This window comes from Canis aureus, chromosome 19 (genome assembly GCF_053574225.1).
Source record: "Canis aureus isolate CA01 chromosome 19, VMU_Caureus_v.1.0, whole genome shotgun sequence".
NCBI classification, from domain to species: domain Eukaryota; kingdom Metazoa; phylum Chordata; class Mammalia; order Carnivora; family Canidae; genus Canis; species Canis aureus.
The window spans coordinates 57073996-57098056 of record NC_135629.1 but is presented as its reverse complement, the minus strand read 5'-3'; the positions used below and the strand labels follow the sequence as shown (position 1 = coordinate 57098056).

Sequence of the window (24061 nt, the reverse complement as noted above, 5' to 3'; positions counted from 1 at the left end):
GAGCCTGCTTCTCCCTCTGCCTGTGTCTCTGCGCCTCTCTCTCTCTCTCTGTGACTATCATAAATAAATAAAAATTAAAAAAAAAAAAAAGTTTAAATAAATAAATACATGAAATGGACGTGTATGTTGAGATCACTGTAGATCCCATTGCAGTTCTAAGAAATAATCCAGAAGGCGCAGTGCAACCTTCACCTAGTGACACAGAATGGGGCGCACAGCACAAGTGATGACCGGCCCCCAAAAACACTGCTCCCTGACCCCCAGAACCGGTGACTGTGCGCTATGAAAGGAACTCTACAGATAGCGGTAAGTTATGAATCTTGAGGTGGGGGTGACCCTGGGTTCCCAGGGGGCCCCAGCATCCTCACCAGGTCCTCCCAAGAAGGAGGCAAAGGATGGGCGTCCCAGAGACGTGCAGACCCTGTGCTGCTGGCGGTGAGGACGGAGGAGGGACAGGGAGGGGGCGCCTCTGGAAGTGGGAGAAGGCTGGAGCCGGGACTCCCTGGGGCCCTGGAGGGGTGCAGGGGAACCAGTCCTGCCCACGCCTGGGTTTTACCCTGGGAGGCTCGTGCCAGATTTCTGACCTCCAGCATGGTGAAATAACAGTTACGCTGTGCTCAGCTCACAGTAAGTTTGGGGCAACTCGTTGCAACAGCAGTGGGAAACCACACTGGGTGACCTCCCCTGCTTTTATAAACCCCCACATTCCTCCCTCATTGATGAGATTTTTTTTTAAGATTTTATTTATTCATGAGAGACACAGAGAGAGAGAGAGAGAGGCAGAAACAGGCAGAGGGAAAAGCAGGCTCCATGCACGAAGCCCGATGTGGGACTGGATTCCAGGACTCCAGGATCACGCCCTGGGCCGAAGGCAGGAGATAAACCACTGAACCACCCAGGGATCCCCCTGATGAGATATTTTTAAAAATCAAAATTAATGTGCAAAAAAAAAACCCACGCTTTTTTTTTTTTAAGATTTTATTTACTTATTCATGAAAGACACACAGAGAGAGGCAGAGACACAGGCAGAGGGAGAAGCAGGTTCCCTGTCCTGTGGGCAGCCTGATGCGAGACTCGATCCCAGGACCTTGGGATCACGCCCTGAGCTGAAGGCAGACGCTCCACCGCTGAGCCCCCCAGGTGCCCCTCTTTGTATTTTTTAAATGTGGCTAGAAGAAAATTTGCAATTACTCATGTAGCTCATGTTTCTACTAGATCCTGCCGCTCGAGATCCTGTAGTGTTTGCCGAGTCACTGAAATCAGATAAAGGCGCACACGTGTGACATACATCATTTCACACGAAATAAACAAACCAACAGAAACCACGTGCCGTGGTATATTCTTTTCCTTCAAACCTTTGCCTGAATATCCCTCATCCACCGTGTTTGAGACTCCAACCCCTCACCCTATTCTCCCTTGTTTCATTCATTATTCTTCATCCTTCAGCTCCCGGCACACAGGAATCTTTTTATGGTGACTTTATTGAGATAACAATCCTCATAGTATAAAATTCACTCAAAGTGTATGATTCATCTGGTTTTAGTGTATTCAGAGTGATGCAACTGTCATCACATTCAATTTTAAAACATTCCATCACCCCAGCAAGAAAGTTCCTAGCAGTCACTTCCAAGTCCTCTCCGCCCCTCCACCCGAAGCCCCTGGGGACCACCAATTTACTTTCTGTATCTATAGAAACAATTCAGTGGCCTTTTGTGTCTGGCCTCTGTCCCAGGGGCTCATCCACATGGTAGCTTCAGCGTTTCGCTGCTTTTTACCGCCAAACGATACACCTGCACGTGGTTATGCCACATTTTGTCCACCCAATCATCCTTATAGGCATCTGGGTGGTTTGTGTTTTTCATTTATTGTGAATGGCGCTAAGAACATCCAGGTAGACATGTTTACATGGACACATCTTCAACCCTCCTGGGTTCCTAGGAGAGGAATCAATCGCTGGGTCATCTGGTAATTCAACCTGCAACGTGGAGGAGCTGCCCGACCGCCTTCCAGGCGGCTGCCCCAATTTCCACCCCACCGGCAATGCGGGGAGGGTTCATTTGCTCTGCAGCTTCACCCACACTTATTTTTCCTGGTGTTGTCTTTTATCAGAGCTGCCCTGTCAGGAGTGAGACTGTGGTTGTCTTTTTTACTTTTTAAATATTTTATTAGTGAGGGACACACAGAGCGAAGCAGAGAGACACAGGCAGAAGGAGAAGCAGGCTCCCTGAGGGGGAGCCCTAGGCGGGGTCAGGACCTGGGCCTAGGGCAGATGCTCAACCTCCGCAAGATGCTCAACCACTGAACCAACCACCCAGGTGCCTGTTTTTTGTTTTGTTTTGTTTTTTATTTACTTGAGAAAGCGCGCAGGTTGGGGGGGGGGGGTGCAGAGGGAAAGGGAGAAGCAGGCCGATGACCCTTAACCCACTGAGCCACCCAGGCGCCCCGCCTGTGATTTTGATTGCATTTCCCTGATGACTCACGCTGGTGAGCAACTTCTCCGAGCTTCTCGACCACCTATTTTTTTTTAAATAAATTTATTTTTTATTGGTGTTCGATTTACCAACACACAGAATAACACCCAGTGCTCATCCCGTCAAGTGCCCCCCCCCTCAGTGCCCGTCATCGACCACCTATTTTGTTTGGAAAGTGGATGCTCTGCCCATGTGGGGGGCAGGGATTTTTGTCCCTCCCCTGGGCCAGCGCTGGGTGCGAGCGCAGTCTGCGGACTGAACCACCGTCCCGCGGGGGCAGCGGGGTCGGCCCGACCCAGACGTGCACCTGCTGTGGGGCGCGCCCGCCCGGGGGGGAGGGGAGGGTCTGCCCTTCAGTGCCCGGCCCGAGCCTGTCCCCCGCTCGGACCCACGACCTAAAGGAAGCACAGCCGGGCCCGGGGGACCCCGCCCGCCCCGGTCGCCCGTGGCAACGCTTGGCGCCGCGCTTCCTGTATTGATTCGAATCGCGGGCTACGTCACGTCCTCCCGAGATGCCCGCCGCGCGCAGGCGCAGTCGCGCGGGTGGGCGTGGCGGGGCGCGCGGCGCGGGCGCGCGGGTGGGCGGGGCGTGGCGGCCGCACGCAGCGCGCCGGCGCGGGGGCGTGGCCGGCCGCGGGAGCGCGCGCGGCGGAGGAGGGCTCCGGGAGGCCGCGGAACAGCGACCGCCGCCATATTAAGGAGCGCGGAGCCCGGGGTCCCGTCGGCGGCGGTCGCGGCCCGGCCGGTGCAGCTGTGGGCGGCGGAGGCCGGCGCGGCGCCGGGAGAGGCGGGGTCGGCGGAGCCAGCGGGCGACCGGAGCGAGCCAGGTGAGGCGGCCGCGGGGCGGGGGCGGGGACCCGCCCCCCGGGCCCGGGCCGCGACCCCCCCACCCCGAGCCGGGCAGGGCCGGACGGCGGCGCGGGCCCACCCGGGGCCCCTGACTCCGAGCCGGCGGCCCCGGACGCCGCCCCCCGAGCCGCGCCGGGCCCGGGTGACCTCCGCATCGCCCCGCCGGCGTCGCCCCTCCCGAGCCCCCTGCGGCCGAGCCCCCCCCCCTCCCGCCGGCAGCCCCCGAGCCCCGCTCGTGAGGGCGCGGCCGAGCTGTCCCCGAGAAGCGCCCAGCCCGGGCCTCCTCCAGCCCTGCCCCGACCGAGGCTGCCCCCGTGGCTGTCACGGCCCAGCCGGGCTCGCCCCCTCCCCCCGCCCTGCGGCCCCGAGACCCCGAGGCGCCCCCCGTGCGCCCCCCGCGCCGCCAGCCCGCCGGGGTCCAGCTCTCCGTGGGGGCCCGGACCCCCACCTCTGCCCAGCCACCCTGTCATCCCAGGGCTCTTCCCGGGAGCCCCCCGTGGGGAGTGCTGCTCCCATCACAGCCATGCCCCCCCCACCCCACCCCACCCATTGGCCCTGCACCCCCAGTCCAGCCCGAAGCGGGAGACCCTCCCCTGTGCACCTGCCTGGCCCAGACCTGCGTCGTCGTCCCCGAGAAATCATCCCCTCTTTCAGCTGCCCGCCCTACTGGGAACTAGCCCTCCTGCTTTCACTCCAGTCCGCGGAGTGATGACCTCATGCCTCCTGTGGGTGAGGCTGCACCCTCCCCCTTCGCCTCGCCCCCCCCCCCCAACTTCTTCCCTTACCTTCAGTGGGGGAGGATTTACCCAAAGGAGAAACAGGCCACCGCAACATACACAGGTGTTTCCCTTACCCCAAATCGGGGACAGGTGAGAGGATCTTTGAAATGAAGGAGGTCGGGTGGTCTCCGCCACCCCGCCGGGGATCTGCACACTAGAGGCTGATGGGATCTGGGGACAATCCTCAGAGCGGGGGCATTGTCCCCTAGAACGCATCCTAGGCTGTTGTTCGTCCAGAATTTCCCGTGGGCCGTCCAGGCCTCTGAGGTCAAGGGTCCCTTCCGTCTCAGGAGTACTAGACTGGCTGGCTGCCTTCCGAGCCCAGGGTGCTGCGCCCGAGTGCCGAGTGAGCGGGGTTCCACTGCTCCAGGAGCGTTTTAGGGAGGGTGATGGGCTCTCCCGCTCTGCATCCAGGCTTCTGGCCCGTGGATGGCTCTCGGTTCAAAGGACAGTTGCTTTGCTGGGTGGTGGGCAGTGTCTGGGAAGCTAGCCGGCCTGGCTCTTCAGGCTCCCATGACTGCTTCTCTGGGGGAAATCTCAGACCCCGGGGCCCAGCCGGTGGTGGTAGCTGTTTGGGGCCAGGGGAGAAGTGCTGGGAAGCAGCTGGGGAAGCGGTGAGTCTTCAAAAGCCGGTCTGCCTCCATTCTCACACCAGGCCCTCTCTTTCAGCAGGAGATCTCCCCGTGCTATTCGGTTGGGGCCTCTGGCCTGGTGGGTGTGGGGACCTTTTGCCTGGTAGCACCGAGCCAGGCGAGGATCCTAGATCATTCTTTTGGAGGGCTGATCCTGGGGACCCATGTCAGGTGTCAAGATCAAGGGACTTGGTCTTTTAGGAACCAGCAGAATGGCAGTGCCATCGTAACTCTCTCCTGGAGCAGAGGTTCTTTTTTTTTTTTTTTTAATAACATTTTTTTAATATATATATATATTTTTAAGACTTTATTTATTCATAGAGATGCAGGGAGAGAGAGAGAGAGAGGCAGAGGCACAGGCAGAGGGAGAAGCAGGCTCCATGCAGAGAGCCTGACGTGGGACTCGATCCCGCGACTCCAGGATCATGCCCTGGGCTGCAGGCGGCGCTAAACTGCTGCACCACCAGGGCCGCCCTGGAGCAGAGGTTCTCAGCCGAGACATTGGTGCTGTCTGGGATATCTGTGGTGATCACGACTGTGGGTGCTCATGGTGTCGAGTGGGTGGGGTCAGGGATGCTGCCCCCCTTCCCCACCCAGTGCTCAGGATGGCCCCAAATATCCACAGTGTCGGGGGGAGACTTGGGCCTGGGTTGAGACCAAGAGCCCTCTGAGGGCAGGGACCTCCCCAGGGCCTGCATAGTGCCTGGTAAGGCTGGAGCTCCAGAGCACTGGCCTGAGTGGGTGCTCAAGGGCGGGAGTGGCCCGAGGATAGGGTGCGTTTGGCCCCTTCTGGGAGTTGGCACAGGGAGCCAGAGGCCTCGAGAGCTGGGAAAGGACTACTAGGCTGCCCCTCTTCTGCCCAGCTGCTTCCCACCATGCAGCTTCTGGTCCCTCACAGACCCTAGTAGCCTCCTGCTTGTCAAGTCCACTGGTCACCGCCCTGGCTACCTCTCACTGCACCTGCCTGAGATTTGGTGTGTGCAGAGCAGCCACAGGTGTGTGGGGGGGGGGGGGGGGGGGCGGGGGGGCGTGTTGAGCCAGATGCGTCCTGCAGCTCCTGCTGAGCGCTGGGACTCCACATGCAACCAGAGCTCCTTCTCATGTGGCATTGACGTTCTGGATGGGGGACATTGGTGTCCCCAGCAGCCATGCATCCTTGGCAAGTGACTAATTTCTCCTGCTATGGCTTCCTCGCTTGAGACTGGTACAGGAGCACATGGTGCGTCCCACCAGTGGTTCAGTCCTCAACCATCGTGCCTAATAAATGACCCCTGCCCCCCAAAAGTGGACTGTGGACTCCACTCTCTGTGGCTTCGTATACCTGCCTGCCAGTGAGCAGACTCCTTCACTGGCCCTTCTTTTCGTTATTTATTTGCTGAATTTTTGTTGGTAATAGATCTATTCAGATATAATTCCCGCACCATATGGTTCACCAATTTAAAGTACAGAGGCCAGTGGTCTTCAGCTTTTGCATCTATCCCCACTAATTCCAAAGCATTCTCATCATTCTGAACAAACCTTTCCTTTACGCATCAGTTCTATACCCTCCCCAGCCTCCGGCCCCCACGAGCCCCCTCCCTGTCCGTGGATGAGCCTGTCCTGGACGTGTCACACACGTGGACTCACACACTGTGGGGCCTCCTGTGTCTGGTTCCCTCCCTGAGTGTCATGGACCCAGGGTCCGTCCCTGGGACAGCGTGTGGGCACCTTGCCCCTGTTCGTGGCCCAGTGATCTGCCCCTGTGTGGGGGGACACATTATGCTTCTCCACTCGCCAGCTGCTGGACACTTGGGCTGTTTCCACCTATTACCTGTTACAGATATAGCCTCTACGAACAGTTGAGTACAGGTTCTCGTGTGGCGACCCTTATTTCTGATTTGAACCCAGATGCTTGTCTGCTCTCCACATGCTTTCTTGGCGGGCACACTTAGCTTCCTGTCCTCATTTGCTGCTGGTGCCTGAGGCTGGCTCCAGAACTCCAGGCCCATGTGGCCGGTGCCAGTCGTTGTTTGGTTGTCCTGCAGGCACCCGGGTTGAGTTAGCCCAGAAGAGGCCACTCTTTCCTTGCACCTTCCCCACCCCAGCCTCACTTGGGGCCCTCCTCTCTGCCCCCCTCCTCTCAGGCCCACCTGCTTCCTCACCTGGACTGGGCAGGCACAGCCTGGTCCCCCTGCTCCCCAGTGCTCCTCTCCACGTGACCCCACCTTCGGTCCATAGAGGCACATCTCTCGCTACTCCTGGCTCCCCGTCCTGCCCCACCTCCCTGCCACTGGCCCCAGGACACGGCCCGGCCTGGTAGAGTGTGCTTTCAGCCTTCCCTTTCCCTCTTCCTGCCTCCAGCGTGCTCCTTACACCCAGCCTCCCCAGACATGTGCAGTTCTCTAGAGCAGCAGACCATTCCTTCCAGATTCCGGTGCCTTTTTGCATATTCTCCTTCCAGAGGAAGAAACCACTGATTTGCATGGGACAGACATGCCAGGCTGTGTTTGCATAGTGTCCTACAATAAGAGGAAAAAAGGAGACGCTGGCTGGGCAGGAGGTAGCGTGGGGAAAGGATGGAGTGAGCAAGAGAGGGTCTGACTGCTTCTTGGAGCTTGTCTGTCTGCACTTAAGGCTGAACAGCAAGAGAAAGGTCAGCGCTGGTCTACTGAGCCTGAGGGAAGCCACTCTTCCCCTTAAGGATTCCCGTAAAGCAGGGTTTCTCTCCTGGAAGCAACGTCTAGCGATGTTTATGGTTATCATACTGGGGGTGTTCTGGCATCAAGTGGGTGGGGGCCAGGGATGCTGCTCAGCCGCCTGTGGTGCCCGTGACGGCTGCCCACAGAGAAGGATGGGGCCACAGTGTCAGCAGGCATGGTTGGGGTTCCCTGCCCAAAGCATACTAGGTTTTAGGGTTTCCTTCTGTCCTTACCTGGGACCCGGAAGTGGGATCCATGGTGAGACCTATTGAGGATGCACTTTCTGATGCTCAGGGCTCCCTGAGAGGGTCAGCTCCCTGTTCCTGCAGGTGTGCAAGCAGATGCAGTCGTGAGGGGGCTCACTCTGAAGCCTTTAAGGCCTGTCCAGCCTTGAGATCTGGCCCTCTGACGTAAACCACAGCTGCAGTCACATAAGTGAGCATACATCGTTCAGGTGCCGTCGCCAAGTTTTCTTTCCTTTGCATCCTCTGGGCTGCTGTGGACCCTACACCTTTGTGGCCCAGATGTCTCACCACATCACACTGGGGAATGGGTACCTTGCAGTGCCGAGAGCTGGGAGATGAGTGGCTTGACCTTGGGCCCGCTTCTGAGGCTTAGAGCAGCAGTGCTCACCTGGGGAGCCAGGTGTGTGCTCTCACGACCCTTGTCACAGAGTAAAAAGGGAGAGCCTTTGCTCCAGAAAGCCACATCCTCTAGACTGCCAGCCCTGGGGGACAGGACTCCTTGATCAGCCCAGGGCCTGCCCGTACAGAGTGGGGAGGGGGGGCGGTCAGCATTCACTGAGTGAATGCATGCTGGAACTTGCTCCTCAGGCACCAGCCCCTTCTGGCCTCCCCAGAAACAACTTGCCTCTCATGGTGATTCACATCAGCCCCCCAGGGGAGGCACATTGTCACCTGTGTCAGGAGCACCTGTGTTAGGTGCCATTTAGATGCCAGCTCTTCCAGGCCTTGCCTTTCGCTATAGTGAGAGGTGAGGGACCACGAGCTCATCATGTTCCCTCTGCCAGGGGGGACCTCCCTCTTCAAAAATCCCATTCTGTGCAGCAACTATTGGGCTCCTAGGAGCTGGCATTCTAGTTGAGGTCTAGAGGCCATGGCCAGCCCTCCATCACACGGCTCTACATCTCTTACTGACCATAGCCTTCCCTCCTCTTGTGAGAGATCCATTCTTCTCCCCTGCAGGGGCAGTGAGGGAGGAGAAGGGGCTCCACCTGGCCACCCAGCCTGCAGCTGGGGCCAGCTCCTCACTGAACAGCAGCAGCCGTGGCCGCTGGGGAACCTCCCTGTGCCACAGACCACACACGCTGCCGACAGAGGAGCAGGAGGCAGGCATATCTGGGGTCTGTTGTGCTCCTGTCACCGAGGCCCTGGGATCAGCCACCACTTCCTAGCCTCTCCTCTCCCTCTCCTCTGGGTCAGGCACACTGCTGGCTGCTTCAGAGAAGTCCCGCCCAGTTTTATAGCAACATAGGTGGCCATATCCCTTTAACCCACTTCAGAGAGAAGCTGCTGGGCCAGTAGGAGTTGAAGCCAGGACTCAAAGCCAGGTCTGCCCTTTTCTGAAGCCCTCCTTTATCTTTATCTGATAGACCTTTCTAGGACTGTATGGTGTTGTGTGTGTGTGTGTGTGTGTGTGTTGGGGGGGGGTGCTGTGAGGACTGCTTACAAGTCTGCCTGAGCGGAGACAGAAGCAGCAAAGCCAGAGGCTCCCATGTGAGCAGAAGATGGAACAACTCCCCCTTTTTCTCGTTGGATCTTTCTCATGTGCTACTTCCCCAACCTCTTAGAGACCAGCTGAGAAGAATATGACCACCTCCTGGGCCCCCGGCAAGACGTTCCGGTCTTCTCAGGAGGAAAGGGCTGCTAGTCCGTAGTGTGGGAGCATCCAGAGCTGCCCCCGGGTCTCTGGCAGCCTCTGCCTGTGGATCTCTCAGGTGCACGTTCCTCTGGAGAGTTCAGGGGTCCTGTGATGGGCTGTGCCCTCTGGTGGCAGTTCCCAGGGAACCCATAGCCATTTACCAGTATATTCCTTATTGGTGGATGGTTCCTGCGAGAAGCCACCAGCAAATATTCACATGTGGTATGATGTGATGCCCCAATCCAGAGCAGGCCTTTGATCTTCAAGCAGCTGGCTCAGGTGCTGGGCCTGGGGACTCTTCCCGCTGGGGCAGCAGCATAATCTGAGCAGCTACGGGTGCTCCCAGCCGGTTCCTCCTTTGTGGAAGGGAGATAGCATTGCACCTGGGGGAGGAATTAAGTAGAGGACCTGGAGCTATGCTGGCCCGAGGAAGGGTGGGGGCAGGATCTGCCGCTGTCATTGTGACAGGGGCCAAGAGTGGTATCCTGTTCATTTGGGGCCCTGTGCCCACACGGAACATGGCAGGGTGTGTGTCCACAGGCTCCTTCATACCCGTGTGGGTAATACCAGGTGCCACTTGACCTCGACCTGTTGGCAGATGGCTTCTCCCACAGAAACTGGAGTTACCCTCACCCAGGACAGTTTGCCAGGGGACGCCGGGTGGTGTCAAGGACATGTGGTCATCACAATGGGAAGAGCTACTGGTGTACTCCATTTCATAGGTAGCCAGACCCAGGCCAAGGTCATCCTCAAACACCAAGTCGTGAAAGCCCTGTTGTGGGGACATTTCATTTCTTTTGGCTTACTGAAGAGCCTTACAACTTCTACCCCAGGAGGGACCGGTTTTTCGAGATAAACAGGACCTTCGAGAACTTGAAATTTGGTGAGCGCTTCTGGAAGCAGAGTGCTCCGTCCTGGGCCCAGCACGAACTTGGGAGGAGATGTGGCCTGTGCTGCACCCAGGCCTGGAGACGGGACTGCTACGTGTCCAGGCCAGTGCCCCTGTGATGCCCCCCGTGGCTGCACCCTGATCCGGGAGGCTGGGAGGCAGGTGGAAGTGCCACATGTTGTGTCATTGGTCCTTGCTCACGCCAGGCTCAGCCACGTGTCTCATCATCTCCCTCATTTGCTGGCCTCCCTGGCCCGGCCCCAGAGCAGGTCTGCCGGGCACTGAACATTCCAGCCGGACCACTCTCTGAGAGGGTGTCCCTGGCCCCACCCCTCCATGCCAGGACTACCCTAGTCGTGACAACCACACATGTCCCCAGACACCACCCAGTGTCCCCTGGGGGTTGGGGAAGGAAGATGGTCCCAGCAAGAACCACTGGGTCGCGCCTAGAGTAAGCCATCCTTGCTGAGTTCCCAGTCGGTGGAAGCCACGTGAGCACCGCTCCCGGGGCTGGGCGAGGTCGGGGCTAGCGGGGAGCTGCGGAGGCTGCGCTCCATTGCTGCTGGTGGGAACGGGCCTGCTCTCAGGCCCCAGATGGGTGAGGAACATGGCCAGCGCCCGGGAGGGGAGCCTGGGGGCCTGGGCAGTCCCTGACCTGTGCAGACACTAGCTTCTGCTGTGTGGGAACCTCCTCGTCCTGTGAGGTGACTGGGGTGCTGGCCATCTCCCAGAAGAACAGGCGTGCAGGTTGGAAGCTTGTCTGAGGCAGGGGCAGAAGGTGGGCCTCCTGGCTCTTCATTCCGGGGGCCACTGCGAGAGAAGGGGAGACCCCCTTCTTTTTTTTTTTTTTTAAGATTTTATTTATTTATTCATAGAGACAGAGAGAGAGAGGCAGAGGGAGAAGCAGGCTTCATGCAGGGAGCCCGATGCGGGACTCGATCCCGGGTCTCCAGGATCACACCCCAGGCTGCAGGCGGCACCAAACCGCTGTGCCACCAGGGCTGCCCCAGGAGACCCCCTTCTTAAGGGTTGGCTTGCTAGGTGCACTGGTCCCCCAGTGACCGTACCCCGTGGAGGGGACAGTGGCAGCGAGTGGCCGAGGGCTCTGGCCCCCCTACCTGACCTGGACACCAGATCCCCTGCTGCCTTCCAGCTCGGGCTCAGCCATGGAGGGGGGAGCAGGGAAGCAGATGACAGCTCGTTCACAGAAGCATCACCGCAGGCTGTTGGGTATTGTATCAGGAGGACCTTCTCGTCTGAGGGACAGAGGCCAGGGTGCCCTGCTGGCCGCACCCCGGCCCTGGGCCCCGCAGCTCCATCTCCCCCGCTGGCCTGTTTCTTTGGCGAACACGTTCACGGGACACAGAATCCAAGAAATACAAGCTGCCACACCTGAGGAAACCAGGCTCCCTCTGCTCCAGGCCCCTGCCCCCTCGGTGTCTCCCACAGCCAACCTGGGCTGCCCGATGTGCCCCGGGCCCCCGGAGGGAGCTTGCACCGCGCTGGCTGCCCTGTCCCCTGGTGGGGAACCAGCCTGCCGACGCTGTCCTTGGACGCGTGGTTTTGCACACACAGCTACTATGGGCAAATTCTTAGAAGCAGAGCTACTGCATCAGAAAGGATGTGCGTTTGAAAATTAGGAAGCAGCTGCCAAATTGCTGTCCTTAGAAGTCGGGTCTCAGCTCCTGCTGGGGAGCATGTGAGCCTGCCTTCTCCCTGCGGCTGGGCGGCCGGAGGGGGCGCCGGAGGTGGGCACCTGCTGCCCTCCAGTGCTGGCGAGGATGGGCGTCTTTTCTCAGGAAGGCCACGCTCCCACCCTGCACCACTCTGTGTCTCCCGCGCCTGGCACATATTTCTCCCGGTTGTGTCGTCTTTTTAAATAAAACCATTTGTGGTTTGTCTTGCCTTCTGGACACTTCGTTTCTCCTGGGCCCTGCTGTCCTCACACGGAGTCACCTGAGGACATAAGCGTGGTGGCCTTGCTCTGTGAGTAGAGGGTCTGGTTTCCATTGGAAGTGAGCCTACCTGGGCTGAGAGGTTTAGAGCCCCGTAGTGCACAGTGTGACTGTTCCCCGTGCTGAGGTTTCTCATTCCCCTAAGCCACCCTGGCCCTGAGCAGCCCTGCCTGGGGAGAGCCAGAGAGGGGCGTCCCCTGAGCGTAGGGACTGCGCATGGCCTTCACCTGGTCCCCCCAGGGCTCACTGCCTGGTGGGCCAGGTGGGCTTCACTCTGCACACAGTGGCCAAGGGAGATAGCTTCCTCTCTAACCCTCGTTTCCTTGTCTGCAAAGGGGAGAGGACAGCTGACTGGCCCAACTCTGGGAAAGTACCCCTCAATGGTAAGACTTACCAGAATGGAGCCGTGGTTGCTCCTCTTCCGGTCCCTCTTCCTCCTGCTTGGGAAGGAATTCTCAGTCCTCAAAGTGGCTGCTGGCCTCCTGGAGCTCAGCCTTGGTGTGCATGTGGCTCAGCCTCACTCTCAGGACTGTCTTCTGAATGGGTGTCTCTGGCCTGGACAGAAATTCGTATGGGCATGCCGCCCCAGGAGTGGTCACGGTGGTTGGGGTTTGTTCCTGGGGCAGACCAGTAGGTCGACGTGGAGCTGGCCTGGAAGGGGAAGGTGGGAAAAGGGGTCTCACCCCCAGAGAAGTGAGGGACACAGCCATCACTCACTTCTGGACTCAGTGACAAATGGGCTGAACCAGTCTGGTTCTGCTGGGGCATTCAGGGTACATGCAAGGGGGGTGGTGGCCAAGAAGGGGATGGCTGTTCCCACAGGTTTACCCCAGCCAGAGGGCCTCAGCCCCACTTTGCTCACCAAGCAGGAGGCCCACTCTGTGGCCCTGTGGGGAGGACAGAGGCCGGGGGAGCTCAGAGGAACGCCAGGCCCAGTGGAGGGAGGACCCTGGGGGCCGGTGGCCACAGACAGTCAGGCCTTTGGGCAGGAGCCCCTTTCCCTGCCCCCATGTGACCCTGAGGTGTTGCTGCCCCTCGCTCAGCCATCACATGTCCACGTGCATGAGGCGGTAGTGCAAGCTCGCAGTTTGTGAGGCCATGCACTGGGAGCCCCAGCTAAGATGTGCGAGCCTGCTAACATGGTACAAGCTGTGGGACACACTGTGGTGGCTGGTGGCTGCGTTCTTTTGCCTCCGAGTTGAGTCCAGCTGGCTTGGCTTTGGCTGAGTGTCCGGCTCTGGGCCTGGACCACGTCAGGCCCGGCCTCTGTGTCCCATGATTGCAGGGGAGGGTCAAAGACTGAACTGGCTCATGCCTGCCCTTCAGCCACTGGCCCTGGAACCCATCAGAGAGGCTGTTTGGGGACTTGGATTGGCCTCAGTATATCCTGGTGTGGCCACACCTGGAGAGGGCCAAGTGGTATATACCCAGGTTTGTTCCCTTCCGGGTGAGGTGAAGCTAGTACTTTTCTCAGGAGTCTCGTGGATGGGACCCTCTGGGGACCCCCTATGAGTGGGGTCATACAGGAGGTGTCCTCCTGTGTCTGGCTTCTCTCGCTGAGAGCAGTGTCCTCAGGCATCAGAACGTCCTTTCTTTATAAGGTTGAGTAACATCCAGTGCGTGGGTGGCCCCCACTGTTTGTCCTTCATCTGTGGACGGACACTGGGGAGTCTTTTTCTGAGTGGCTACTAGGAGTAATGCTAGTCAGGGCGTTAGAGTACTAGTTCCGGCGTGCGTCTGCCTTCCTCCCTCCTGGGTGTGTGCCTACAAGTGGAATTCATGGGGCACGTGGCTGTGTGTGTGTGTGTGTGAGGCTTCTCCGGAAGCTCGTGGAGATGGGAGCGGGGAGTCCGTGCTTCCTGGGGACAGAGTCTCAGTTTGGGGAAGATGAGAAAGTTCTGGAGACGGATGCTGGGGGTGGTTGCAGGACAGTGTGATCGTGCTGCTGAGCTGTGCACTTACAGTGGTTACAGTGTCTTTTGCCACAATTGTTTTAAAGGCGAGTATTGATGTCTCCAGGGCGTTACACCTTGGAATTCATAAACAATTTTTGACCAGCCTTTGTTTTTTAACTTGATGTTTTCCTGTCATGGACCCAGGCTCCAGCCAGAGTAGCCCAGTGACGGTGACTGTGGGTGCACAGGGGGTCTGGGCCAGAGAGCAGGTGCACTGGGGGAAGCTGCAGTCCTCTGAGCCCCCTCTGTGCCAGGCTCTGTCCCTGCAAAGTCTTACATCAGCCTCCAGAGGCTCTGTGGTGCCTCTGGGGAGGTAGGGCTGGCAAATGTTTCATGTTGGCTTCTGGAAGCAGCTGCTGGCAGTGGGCCTGGTGTCCGGCCTCATGGCGAAGAGCATCCTCCTCTCAGAGGTGGCTACTCCCTCCCCCTTGCGCACAGCCCTTTCTTGCCTCCATGTGTTCCTCCTTCTAGAACATTCTTCCCTGCCTCCCCTCTTCTTACTCCTCTTCAGAGAAGCCTTCCAAGCTGGGATGAACTCAGTGGGAGGTGGGTGTGAGCTCTGCACACTGGCCAGGAGCAGAGTGGAGCTGCTGAATCCCACCCCACTTGTGTACACACAAGTGCCTGTAGGTTAAGGACTGTGGTCCGGTTCTTGCATTAGGACCCAGAGGCTGCCCTATTCAGGGAGGAATCCATGCTGAGACGGTAGCTCTTGTCCAGCCCCCACCTCAGGGCTGCACATGGTCTGGGGGCAGCTTGTGGCCTCCGAGGATCTGAAGCAGGAAGGCAGCACGATGGGGTGCATGGGTTGGAGGGGTGGTCCCAGCGTGAGCCCCGTGGCCCAGGAATAGATGAGAGACTTGCACTAACCAGGACAAAGCCAGGAGGTCTGGCAGACGGTCCCTCAGAGGAGTCCCGGTCCTCCCCATCCCATCCCCCTGGGGCCTCTCTGGCCTGTGGGGTGCACCCTGGGCTCCTGGGAGGAAGGCCCTACACATGGTAGAAGGACTCCGCCGTCACCACGGGGTTTCCTGTGGTCACCAGGCAGTGGAGGGAGCTGCTCCTCACTGGTGCTGACCTCTTCTGTCCTTCCTGCTCCAGGCTGACCTTGGCCTGCTGACCTTGGCCGGCAGGCTGTGCCTGCCCTGCGGCGCCATGGACCAGGAGTATGAGCGGCGCCTCCTGCGGCAGATTGTTGTTCAGAATGAGAACACGATGCCCTGCGTGAGTACCTGGCACCGCAGCCCCACTGGTGCAGTCCTGGCTCCACGCGGTTGGGGGCTGGAGGGGTGCAGTGAGCCACTGGGCTTCAGCCTGCAGGGGATGGGGTGCTGGGCAGGTGAGAGGCACAGCCACACACCAGGGAGTCCTCGGGCTGCCAGTGTGCCTCCTGCTGCTGGAGCCCTCATGGACCATCGGCTCCCCCTCTGTTCCTGTGGGGCCATGCTCGGGACTGCCTAGGGGGCCAGGGGACATGAGCTGCCCTCCCAGTCTCCAGAGAAGGAGGTGAAGGGCCCAGGGGCTCAGAGCTGTGGGGCTCGCCTGACCAGGCAGAAGTGTGATGGTGGCCTGAGGTGGCCCTGTCCTTATCTGCAGGAACCCAGCAGAGTTTGGAGGTGCCTCTTTCCTGTGCCCCACCCCTCTCAGCCATGCCGCCTGTGTCCTGGGCTCCTGACCTGCCCCAGGCTGTACCTGCTGCTCCCCTCAGCACTCTCTAAGCTCGGCGCCTGGCAATCAGGCTCCACCCGAGGTATCCCAGGGCCATGCTCCTTCTGGGGGCCCCGTGGGGGCATCCTTTGCCTCTCTCAGCTCCTGATGTGGCCAGCAGTCCTTGGCTTCAGAGCCATCACTCCCATCTCTGCCTTATCATCATGTCCCCTTCTCTGTGTGTTGGGAGTCTCTGACTCTTAGGACACAAGGTGTGGATTTGGGGCCCATCCCACTCCAGGATGGTCTTTTTTTTTTTTTTAAAGATTTTATTTATTTGTTCATGAGAGACCCAGAGGCAGACACACAAGCAGAGGGAGAAGCAGAATCCTTGTAGGGAGCCCGATGCAGGCCTGGATCCCAGGACCCCGGGGTCACACCCTGGGCCCAAGGCAGTCGCTCAACCACTGAGCCACCCAGACGCCCCCAGGATGGTCTTGTCTTAACTGAATTACACCTGCAAAGACTCTGTGTCTGAATAAAGTCACTTCCCAGGTGCTGGGGGATAGAACTTCATGTCCTTCTGGGAGACACAGTTGAACCCACAGCAGATCCCTTATAGGAAAAGGACCTTCCAGGGGTGCGTGGGTGGTTCAGTCAGCTTAGCATCTGCCTTTGGCTCAGGTCAGGATCTCAGGGTCCTGGGATTGAGTCCTGTGTCAGGGCTCCCTGCTCAGTGGAGAGTTGTGCCCCCCCACCCCCCACCGTGCTCGCTTTCTCTCAAATAAGTAAATAAACTATAAGAAAAAAAGAGAGAAAGGACATTCCTGCAACAGTTGAGAGGGGTGGGCTGCTTGGCTGGGAGCTACACCCCCGCGCCTACTTCCTGGTTCTGCTGAGTCGAGGTTCTGTGGAGGGACCGTCCTTGTTTGATGGAGATGGGGCAGCAGCTCTCAGTACCCAGGGAGTCAGGGGCCTTAGGTCTGTACTGTCCCCTCTCTAGCTGTTTGTGATGGCTGGGAAATAAAAGCCCTGTCACGCCAAACCGAGCGCATGGCTCACCTACCATTTCACCTCTCCTCCTGGACCTCGAAATCAATCCCCTGGTTCGGTGGCCAGAGACTGAGTGCAAGGAGCCAGGCTAGGCCCGGCCTCCGGGTCTGAGAGGAGAGGCTGGCCTTGGCACTTCATGCTGGGGGGCTCTGAGGCACCAGCCCTGCCGTCATTGCAGGTTGCGGAGATGCGGCGAACCCTGACGCCTGCCAACTCTCCCGTGTCCTCCCCCAGCAAGCATGGAGACCGCTTCATCCCCTCCAGAGCTGGTGCCAACTGGAGCGTGAATTTCCACAGGATCAATGTGAGGGGCTGCCCAGAGGGCAGGGGGTCCGGGGGGGGCGGGGGCTGGGCAGGTTGCTCCAGCTGGCCCTGCCTCCTTTCCCTCCCTCCCACAGGAGAATGAGAAGTCCCCCAGCCAAAATCGGAAAGCCAAGGATGCCACGTCAGACAACGGCAAAGGTCAGGAGTCCGGTCCCCCTGCCCCAGCCACACCCCCCCAGCCCCTCCCTGGCCTCATGGAGCCCCTGCCCGCAGACGGCCTGGCCTACTCTGCCTTGCTGAAGAACGAGCTGCTGGGAGCCGGCATCGAGAAGGTGCAGGACCCGCAGACAGAGGACCGCCGGCTGCAGCCTTCCACGCCCGAGAAGAAGGGTCTGTTTACGGTGAGCCTGCTGCCTCCCGGCTAGCAGCCTACACCACTCCAGGCCACCCGGCTTGGCCTCCCCACTTGTTCCTCCCGAGCTCCCCTTGGGAGCCACTTAACCCCATGTCTCCAGCCAAGAGTTTGCTCTCCTACTGCCACGAAGGCAGCCCTGGGGCAGATCTCATGTGCATGGTCCTGAGCCTTGGGGCAGCCCCGGGGCGGTGTCGGAGCCTGTTTGGGTCTCCTCAGAGATGGCTGGGGGGCTGGTGGCTGGGGGGGTGGAGAGGTGGACACTGGCAAGTCACAGTCCAGAGGCCTTGGTCATGAGGCCTGGTTTGCTTCTCTGGATCCCCGGAGCCCAGGCCATGCCTCTGGCCAGTGCTTCCCCCGGGGTCAGTGTGCACCCCACACTCCTGCCCAGTCGCCAGCTGGGCAGGGGCACCAGGGCTCTGAGTGGGAGGTCCCTGAGCTCAGGCTGAGGCTCCACTCAGCTGTTGTCTGCCCTCCCCTGCCCCCAGTATTCCCTCAGCACCAAGCGCTCCAGCCCTGACGATGGCAACGATGTGTCTCCCTACTCCTTGTCCCCAGTCAGCAACAAAAGGTGAGTCTGGGCCTGCATGGGCCAGGATGGGACGGGGCGGGCGGCCAAGTGGTGCTTGGGAGCCAAGATTGGTCCTAGAACTGGGCTCAGGGTACAGCGGTGGTCCGGGGCGCCTCCCACATTGAGGATGCAGCACAGACTCCGTGGCATTGCACCCAGACGGGAGTCAGGGAGGGCTCCCCAGAGGACGTGCCAGGCAGAAGGGCATGATGTGGCTGTCAGAGCTCCAGGCGGCCAAACATCTGATGGTGGAGAGGTTGGTGGCCACTGGGTCACGCATAGCCTGGGATCGTGTGGGCGGCCGGAGTCAGGGCCCAGTGAGTAGGAGACCCTGAGAGGGAGCCTACGGCTTCTAGGACTGCAGAATGGGGAGGAGACCGTGGTTGCCTTAGGTTACACCAGCACAGACCCACGAGGGGGCCTCTATCTCTCTGTAGTCAGAAGCTACTGCGGTCGCCACGGAAACCTACACGCAAGATCTCCAAGATCCCCTTCAAGGTCCTGGATGCCCCGGAGCTGCAGGACGACTTCTACCTGAACCTGGTGGACTGGTCATCCCTCAATGTGCTCAGCGTGGGGCTGGGGACCTGCGTGTACCTGTGGAGCGCTTGCACCAGCCAGGTGGCCCTGCTCGGGGAGCATGTGCTGGGGGGGGAGCAGTGGGGGTCTCAGTCGGCCTCCACCTGTGTCAGCGGGAGAGGCGCAGCCTGGGGACAGCTGAGGGGGCCATGTCCCTCCCTGGTGGCGGTCCACCCACCTACCCTGGCAGCGGGTCTCTCCGAGTGGCAGCTGGGGTTTAGGGCCGCTGCTCTTTGGAGTGGGCTGTTGTCAGGAGTAAAACTGAATGCAACTGGGCTCCTAGGAGGCAAGTGAAGCCGCCCCAGAGAGAGGACCACCCTTCCTCTGCCCACAGCAGCTGGTGCCCTGCACCCATGACATGGTGCTTTGTCACCCGGGCGCCCCTCCCCTAGGTCTGTGCTGCTGTGTGTCCCCTCCCAGCGTGCAGCCTCCTGAACACTCCAGCTGCGTTACCCTGCGTCTCAGCGCTGACACCAGGGCCCACAGGCCTGAGCAAATTAATGGGTGTTTGGGGGATGGACGGGGGCGGTGGGGTGGTTGAACAGATGGTGAGGGGGTTTCCAGAGGCCCAGTGGGCAGTATGTCCACTCACACTGACCATGTCCCCTTTCCCCAGGTGACCCGGCTCTGTGACCTCTCAGTGGAAGGGGACTCAGTGACGTCTGTGGGCTGGTCTGAACGGGTCAGTACACAGGCCCCGTCCCCCGGCTGGGCAGGGCTGGCACAGGGGAGATCTGGTCTTGCTGGCAGGGGCCCTTCACAGTGCTGGGAGGGCTTCAGAGACCCACAGGAGCCAGAACCCAGGCTGGAGGTCACTCGTCTAAGCTCCAGGAGTGGCATCGGCACCCCTGCCTGTCCCCAGCCTGAGAAAGATGGTTACAGTTGTAGGGCTCCTCCGCAGAGACCCTGGGTCACACTCGATCCCCTGCAGGTGGCTCCCCCTCGCCTTCACAGCTGGTGCGGCAGCCGCGCATTGAAGCGCAGATGATTAGTGTGTCTGTTAGCTGGATTTTAACAAACCTCTGTGTTGGCGTGACCATCTTCCTAGAGGTTTCCAAGGAGAGGTAGCCTTTTGGCCCAAAGGAACTTGCAAAGATATGACCTCAAGGCCCTGCAGCAAGGAGGGTGAGGGAGAGGTCCCCATGCGGGGCCTGATGTCTGCTCCCTCCCCATGTGATTGGTCTTAGGGGAACCTGGTGGCCGTGGGCACGCACAAGGGTTTCGTGCAGATCTGGGATGCAGCCGCAGGGAAGAAGCTGTCCATGCTGGAAGGCCACACGGCACGCGTTGGTGAGGAGCTGCTTGGTTCCCAGGGGACAGGTGTGATTCTGGGGGGCAAAGCCTCAGCCTCCCTTGCCCTCTGTCTGGCCTCTAGGGGCACTGGCCTGGAACGCTGACCAGCTCTCATCTGGGAGCCGGGACCGCATGATTCTGCAGAGGGACATCCGGACCCCGCCCCTGCAGTCAGAGCGGCGACTGCAGGGCCACCGGCAGGAGGTGTGCGGACTCAAGTGGTCCACGGACCACCAGCTCCTCGCCTCAGGGGGCAACGACAACAAGGTAGGCACCACAGGCCCCCTGCCATCCTGGCCTGAGGCCTGTCCCTTCCACCACAGGTGTTTCGGGGTGCAGGGGGCTGAGACAAGCTCAGAGGTCTCACTGCCACTGCCCCCGCAGCTGCTGGTCTGGAACCACTCCAGCCTGAGCCCCGTGCAGCAGTACACGGAGCATCTGGCGGCTGTGAAGGCCATCGCCTGGTCCCCACACCAGCATGGGCTGCTGGCATCTGGCGGCGGCACAGCTGACCGCTGCATCCGCTTCTGGAACACACTCACAGGGCAGCCACTGCAGTGCATCGACACAGGCTCCCAGGTGTGCAACCTCGCCTGGTCAAAGCACGCCAACGAGCTGGTGAGTGCGGGGCTGGGTAGGGCCTGCGGGCAGGAGCATGCATGCGTCCCACCTCGATAGAAAGCCGTCAGGAAAAAAAAAAAAGAAAGCCGTCAGGGTCCCTCAGTGAAGAGGCAGGGGCAAAGGAGCCTGGGTGTGCAGGCGTGGGGGCTGCGCGGGAGCCCTGGCCCAGTCAAGGCTTCCCCTAGGGTCCTGAGGTTTGGCCGGGCACCTGCCACCCATGTCTTGGAAGACTGGAATGTCTGGATGTGCCCATTCTGGACGCAGGCCCTCCCACCCAGCGCGCACTGGAGAGTTCACAGAGTTCTCAGGCGCTGTGTGGCTCTGGTCAAATCCAGCCGTCAGCCAGAGTGCAGGGAGCAAGGGCTGTCCCCTGTGGCCTCTTGCTTGGCGAGCCTAACACGCAGGCTCCGGCAGCCTCGCTGCCTGGGTGGGAGCGTCACACTGCTTGCATCTGAGCCCTGGGGCCACCGAAGGGGGGCCTGGGTTCTGACAGTGCCTTCTCTGCCCCCAGGTGAGCACGCACGGCTACTCACAGAACCAGATCCTGGTCTGGAAGTACCCGTCCCTGACCCAGGTGGCAAAGCTGACCGGGCACTCGTACAGGGTCCTGTACCTGGTGAGTCTGCCCTGACCGGGTTCTGGAAGAACAGCACTGCCCCATGCGCCTGAGAGGCATTGTGCAGCCCTGCCTCAGCATCCCCCGGCCTGGGCAGCCTCCAGGACTGCAGTAGGGGACATCTGTAAAGGCCAGGATGTCGCACCACCTGGAATCTGTTTTCCGCACCCCTGCCTTCCTCCACTCATCTGTGTGTGTGCACACGCACGGAAGGAGTCTCTGTGGATAACCCGGGTCCGAGTGCTCAGCTGCTGTCTGGACATTTCACCAGACCACCGTTTGATCGGGCTTGGAGAAAGGACCACTCTCTCCAGATGTGCCCCGTTGTTTTTTTCTTCTCAGAAGAAAATGTTTTGTGTTTAAACCAACATATCATTTGTCTGATTGTACAGAACAAACTGTGTCTCCTTGCGGTGGGTGGGGGACGGCCTTGCATTTTTACCAGGATGCTCTAACCTCGCTCTGTCGTGCAGCCTCGGTGGGGCCCACCCCCTTGAGCCCCCGACTCCCCCTGCACCCCTCTGCCCCTCTGCTCCATTCCGGTAGCTTTGTCCAGGGAGGGGTGTCTGCAGGACAAAAGGATGAGGAAGGGTCTGTCTCCTTCCACAGGCCATGTCCCCCGATGGAGAGGCCATAGTCACTGGTGCTGGGGACGAAACACTGAGGTTCTGGAACGTCTTTAGCAAAACCCGTTCGACAAAGGTAAAGTGGGTCGGTATCAGTGCCAGATGTTCCCCCACGCGCGTCCCCTCAGCCTCAGTCCTGGGGGCTCCCCCTCGCCCCGCAACCTGACCAGCCCTGTTTACCCTGTCAGCTACACTCTCCCCGGGGTCCCCCCTCTCTCTCTGCTCCCCATCGCCGAGCAGCCCCAGCCACGTGGTACCAGGTGCTCGGAGCCTGGCTCCCTGCACACCTCGGGGTCCTGGGAACGGTGCCCGCAGGCCCCTGTGCCCGAAGCCCCGCATGCCCTCCAGGCAGAGGTTTTTCCCACCCCCCTGCTGCCTGGCGCCTGGCCCGGGTGGCCTGGCTGAGTGGCCCGCGATTACAGGGAGGCCGCCCAAGGGCTGCCGGCTCAGCGGTGCCTCCTTTGTGCCCCACAGGAATCCGTGTCAGTGCTCAACCTCTTCACCAGGATCCGGTAAACCCTCGGGCCTCCGTCCGGGTCGGAAGAGTACCACCTCTCGTCGGCGTGCATGGACCCTCCCCTCCCCAGCTCACGGTCCCCAGAGGGGGCGGGCGGGGAGTCGGGCCTGGAGAGACCCCGAAGATTCTCATTAAAGCCTGATTGCGAACCCTGGCAGCCGGTGTTTGGGGCGGGGACGTGGCCGGGCACCAGCAGGAGGGGGCCTGGCTCCCTCCATCCTGGGTGGCCCCAGCAGGGACCATCTGTTTGGCTGCTGTGCTCAGAGCACGATGGACACTTCCTGGGACCCAGCCTGCTTCCATCTGCGTCCGCCGCTGCATCGTCGGGGCTGCATGCTCTTCCCAGAAGCACGTGCTCACTGCCACTGCCGCCGTCACCGCCACCACCACTCATGCCTACAGGACAGACCCCTGGGGCTGGGCGGACTGCCGAGGTCAGCACATGGATCGAAGGGACAGAGCCACCTGATAGGTTTCTCTGCGGCTGGTCCTGCTGTCCTTGCCCCGGCAGCCACGCCGCTGACTCTTCCAGAGGCACCACGTCAGGAGCAGGCCCTGGGCAGTCTCCGTGCCGAAGGACGTCATCTTGAGATGGACTTGTCTGAGGAAAACGAGTCAGGTCCATCGGCTGTCTTGTGTTTACCCTGACCCTGCACTGTCCTTGTTACTAACGGGGGTCACAGCCCTGTTTTGTCCCCAAGCAGGACTCGGGTTCTCGCGGCTTGCTGGGCAGCCAGTCAGGGTAACCCAAGGGCAGACTCGACCCTGAGAGGGTTCCTGTGGGCATCTGGCCCTCCTCCCTAGCCCCTTGCCACACCCTAGGCCCCCTGGTTGGGTCCTGCCATTGGTGCCATTGGCCTTGGGGCAGCCAGGGGAGGAGGCACCCATAGGTCCTTCCAGATACTTCCTGAGCTTCCCCCAGCCTGCCTCATGGCCCTCTGCTCTGTCCAGCTGCCCCATGGGCCCATCCACTCCTGCCTTGTCTCCAGACCAGGAGAAATGGAGGAAGGGAGAGCCTGGGCGTGGCCAAGGTTGTGAGCATCCTCCCCACCCCCCCGCCGCGCCTCAGATCAAGGGGTGCTGATGGAGCAGACGGGGTGGAGCAGGCCTGGGCGAGGTGGGTCCTGCAGAGCCAGGGAGGCCTGCACGGAGCCCCTCCAGGTCCCCGTGGCCATGTGTGTGCACGTGTATATATGTACTTGTGATTTTTCTTTGGGTTTGTTTGTTTGTAGATCAGTCCCAGAAAATTTAAGCCTGGTGGGGCAGGAGCGGTGGCTCACCCACTACCCACTGGGGGGTCGGGCGGTGGGGGGACAGCGCTCACAGCTCCCGATCAGCCAAACCTGCCTGAACTTGGGGAAGGGACCCCTCCTCCCCAGCCCTGATCTGCCTGCCACAGGGATGACAAGGGACAGTGTACATAGATGTGTGTATTTTGATTGGTCGTTCTTTGAGTGTTTTTTTTTTTTTAAGAAAACGATCCTGACTCTGCCACGCCCTCACCTCGTGCAGTTGCCAGAGCCCTGGAGCTGGCCGTGCTCGTGACTGTGTGCCCCCCAGCCTGTGGACTGGGCCTGGGCCTTGGGATAGAGAGAGGGGCGCAAAGTGTGTCTGCAGCCGCAAGTGTGCGTGGGGCTAAGTGCAGGGGCTGGGGACGGAGGGGCGCCTGGTGCAGAGCTAGCCTTGTTCTTGTGAAGTGCAGCATCGTTGTCATTAAACCAGTCGTGGGTTCATGCACTGCTAGGGCTGGCTGTCCATCTGTCTTGTCTGTCT

The 24061-nt window shown here is 60.1% G+C and overlaps 1 protein-coding gene across 2 annotated transcripts; it reads left to right on the top strand.

Moving 5' to 3' along the window:
• Positions 1-3135: 3135 nt before the first annotated feature.
• On the top strand, positions 3136-24025 carry FZR1 (fizzy and cell division cycle 20 related 1). 2 transcript variants are annotated; one of them, XM_077860508.1, is made up of 14 exons: positions 3136-3298; positions 15191-15313; positions 16968-17093; positions 17188-17251; positions 17327-17454; positions 17954-18036; positions 18474-18657; positions 19232-19297; positions 19803-19905; positions 19991-20175; positions 20293-20526; positions 21041-21145; positions 21755-21856; positions 22246-24025. In XM_077860508.1, exons 2-14 carry the CDS (start codon positions 15245-15247, stop codon positions 22285-22287), a joined length of 1491 nt encoding a protein of 496 aa, XP_077716634.1. In that variant the 5' UTR covers positions 3136-3298; positions 15191-15244; the 3' UTR covers positions 22288-24025. The 2 variants fall into 2 exon arrangements, with proteins under 2 accessions (XP_077716634.1, XP_077716633.1); XM_077860507.1 differs by lacking the exon at positions 3136-3298 and having other exon boundaries at positions 21755-21847.
• Positions 24026-24061: the final 36 nt, after the last annotated feature.

What these genes read in the sequence shown, in the direction of transcription:
- FZR1 (XM_077860508.1), top strand. Translation starts at nt 15,245, where the DNA reads ATGGACCAGGAGTATGAGCGGCGCCTCCTGCGGCAGATTGTTGTTCAG. An exon ending in ATGAGAACACGATGCCCTGC is followed by an intron (nt 15,314 to 16,967) that starts GTGAGTACCTGG and finishes CCGTCATTGCAG; the next exon opens with GTTGCGGAGATGCGGCGAAC. An exon ending in CAAAGCACGCCAACGAGCTG is followed by an intron (nt 20,527 to 21,040) that starts GTGAGTGCGGGG and finishes CTCTGCCCCCAG; the next exon opens with GTGAGCACGCACGGCTACTC.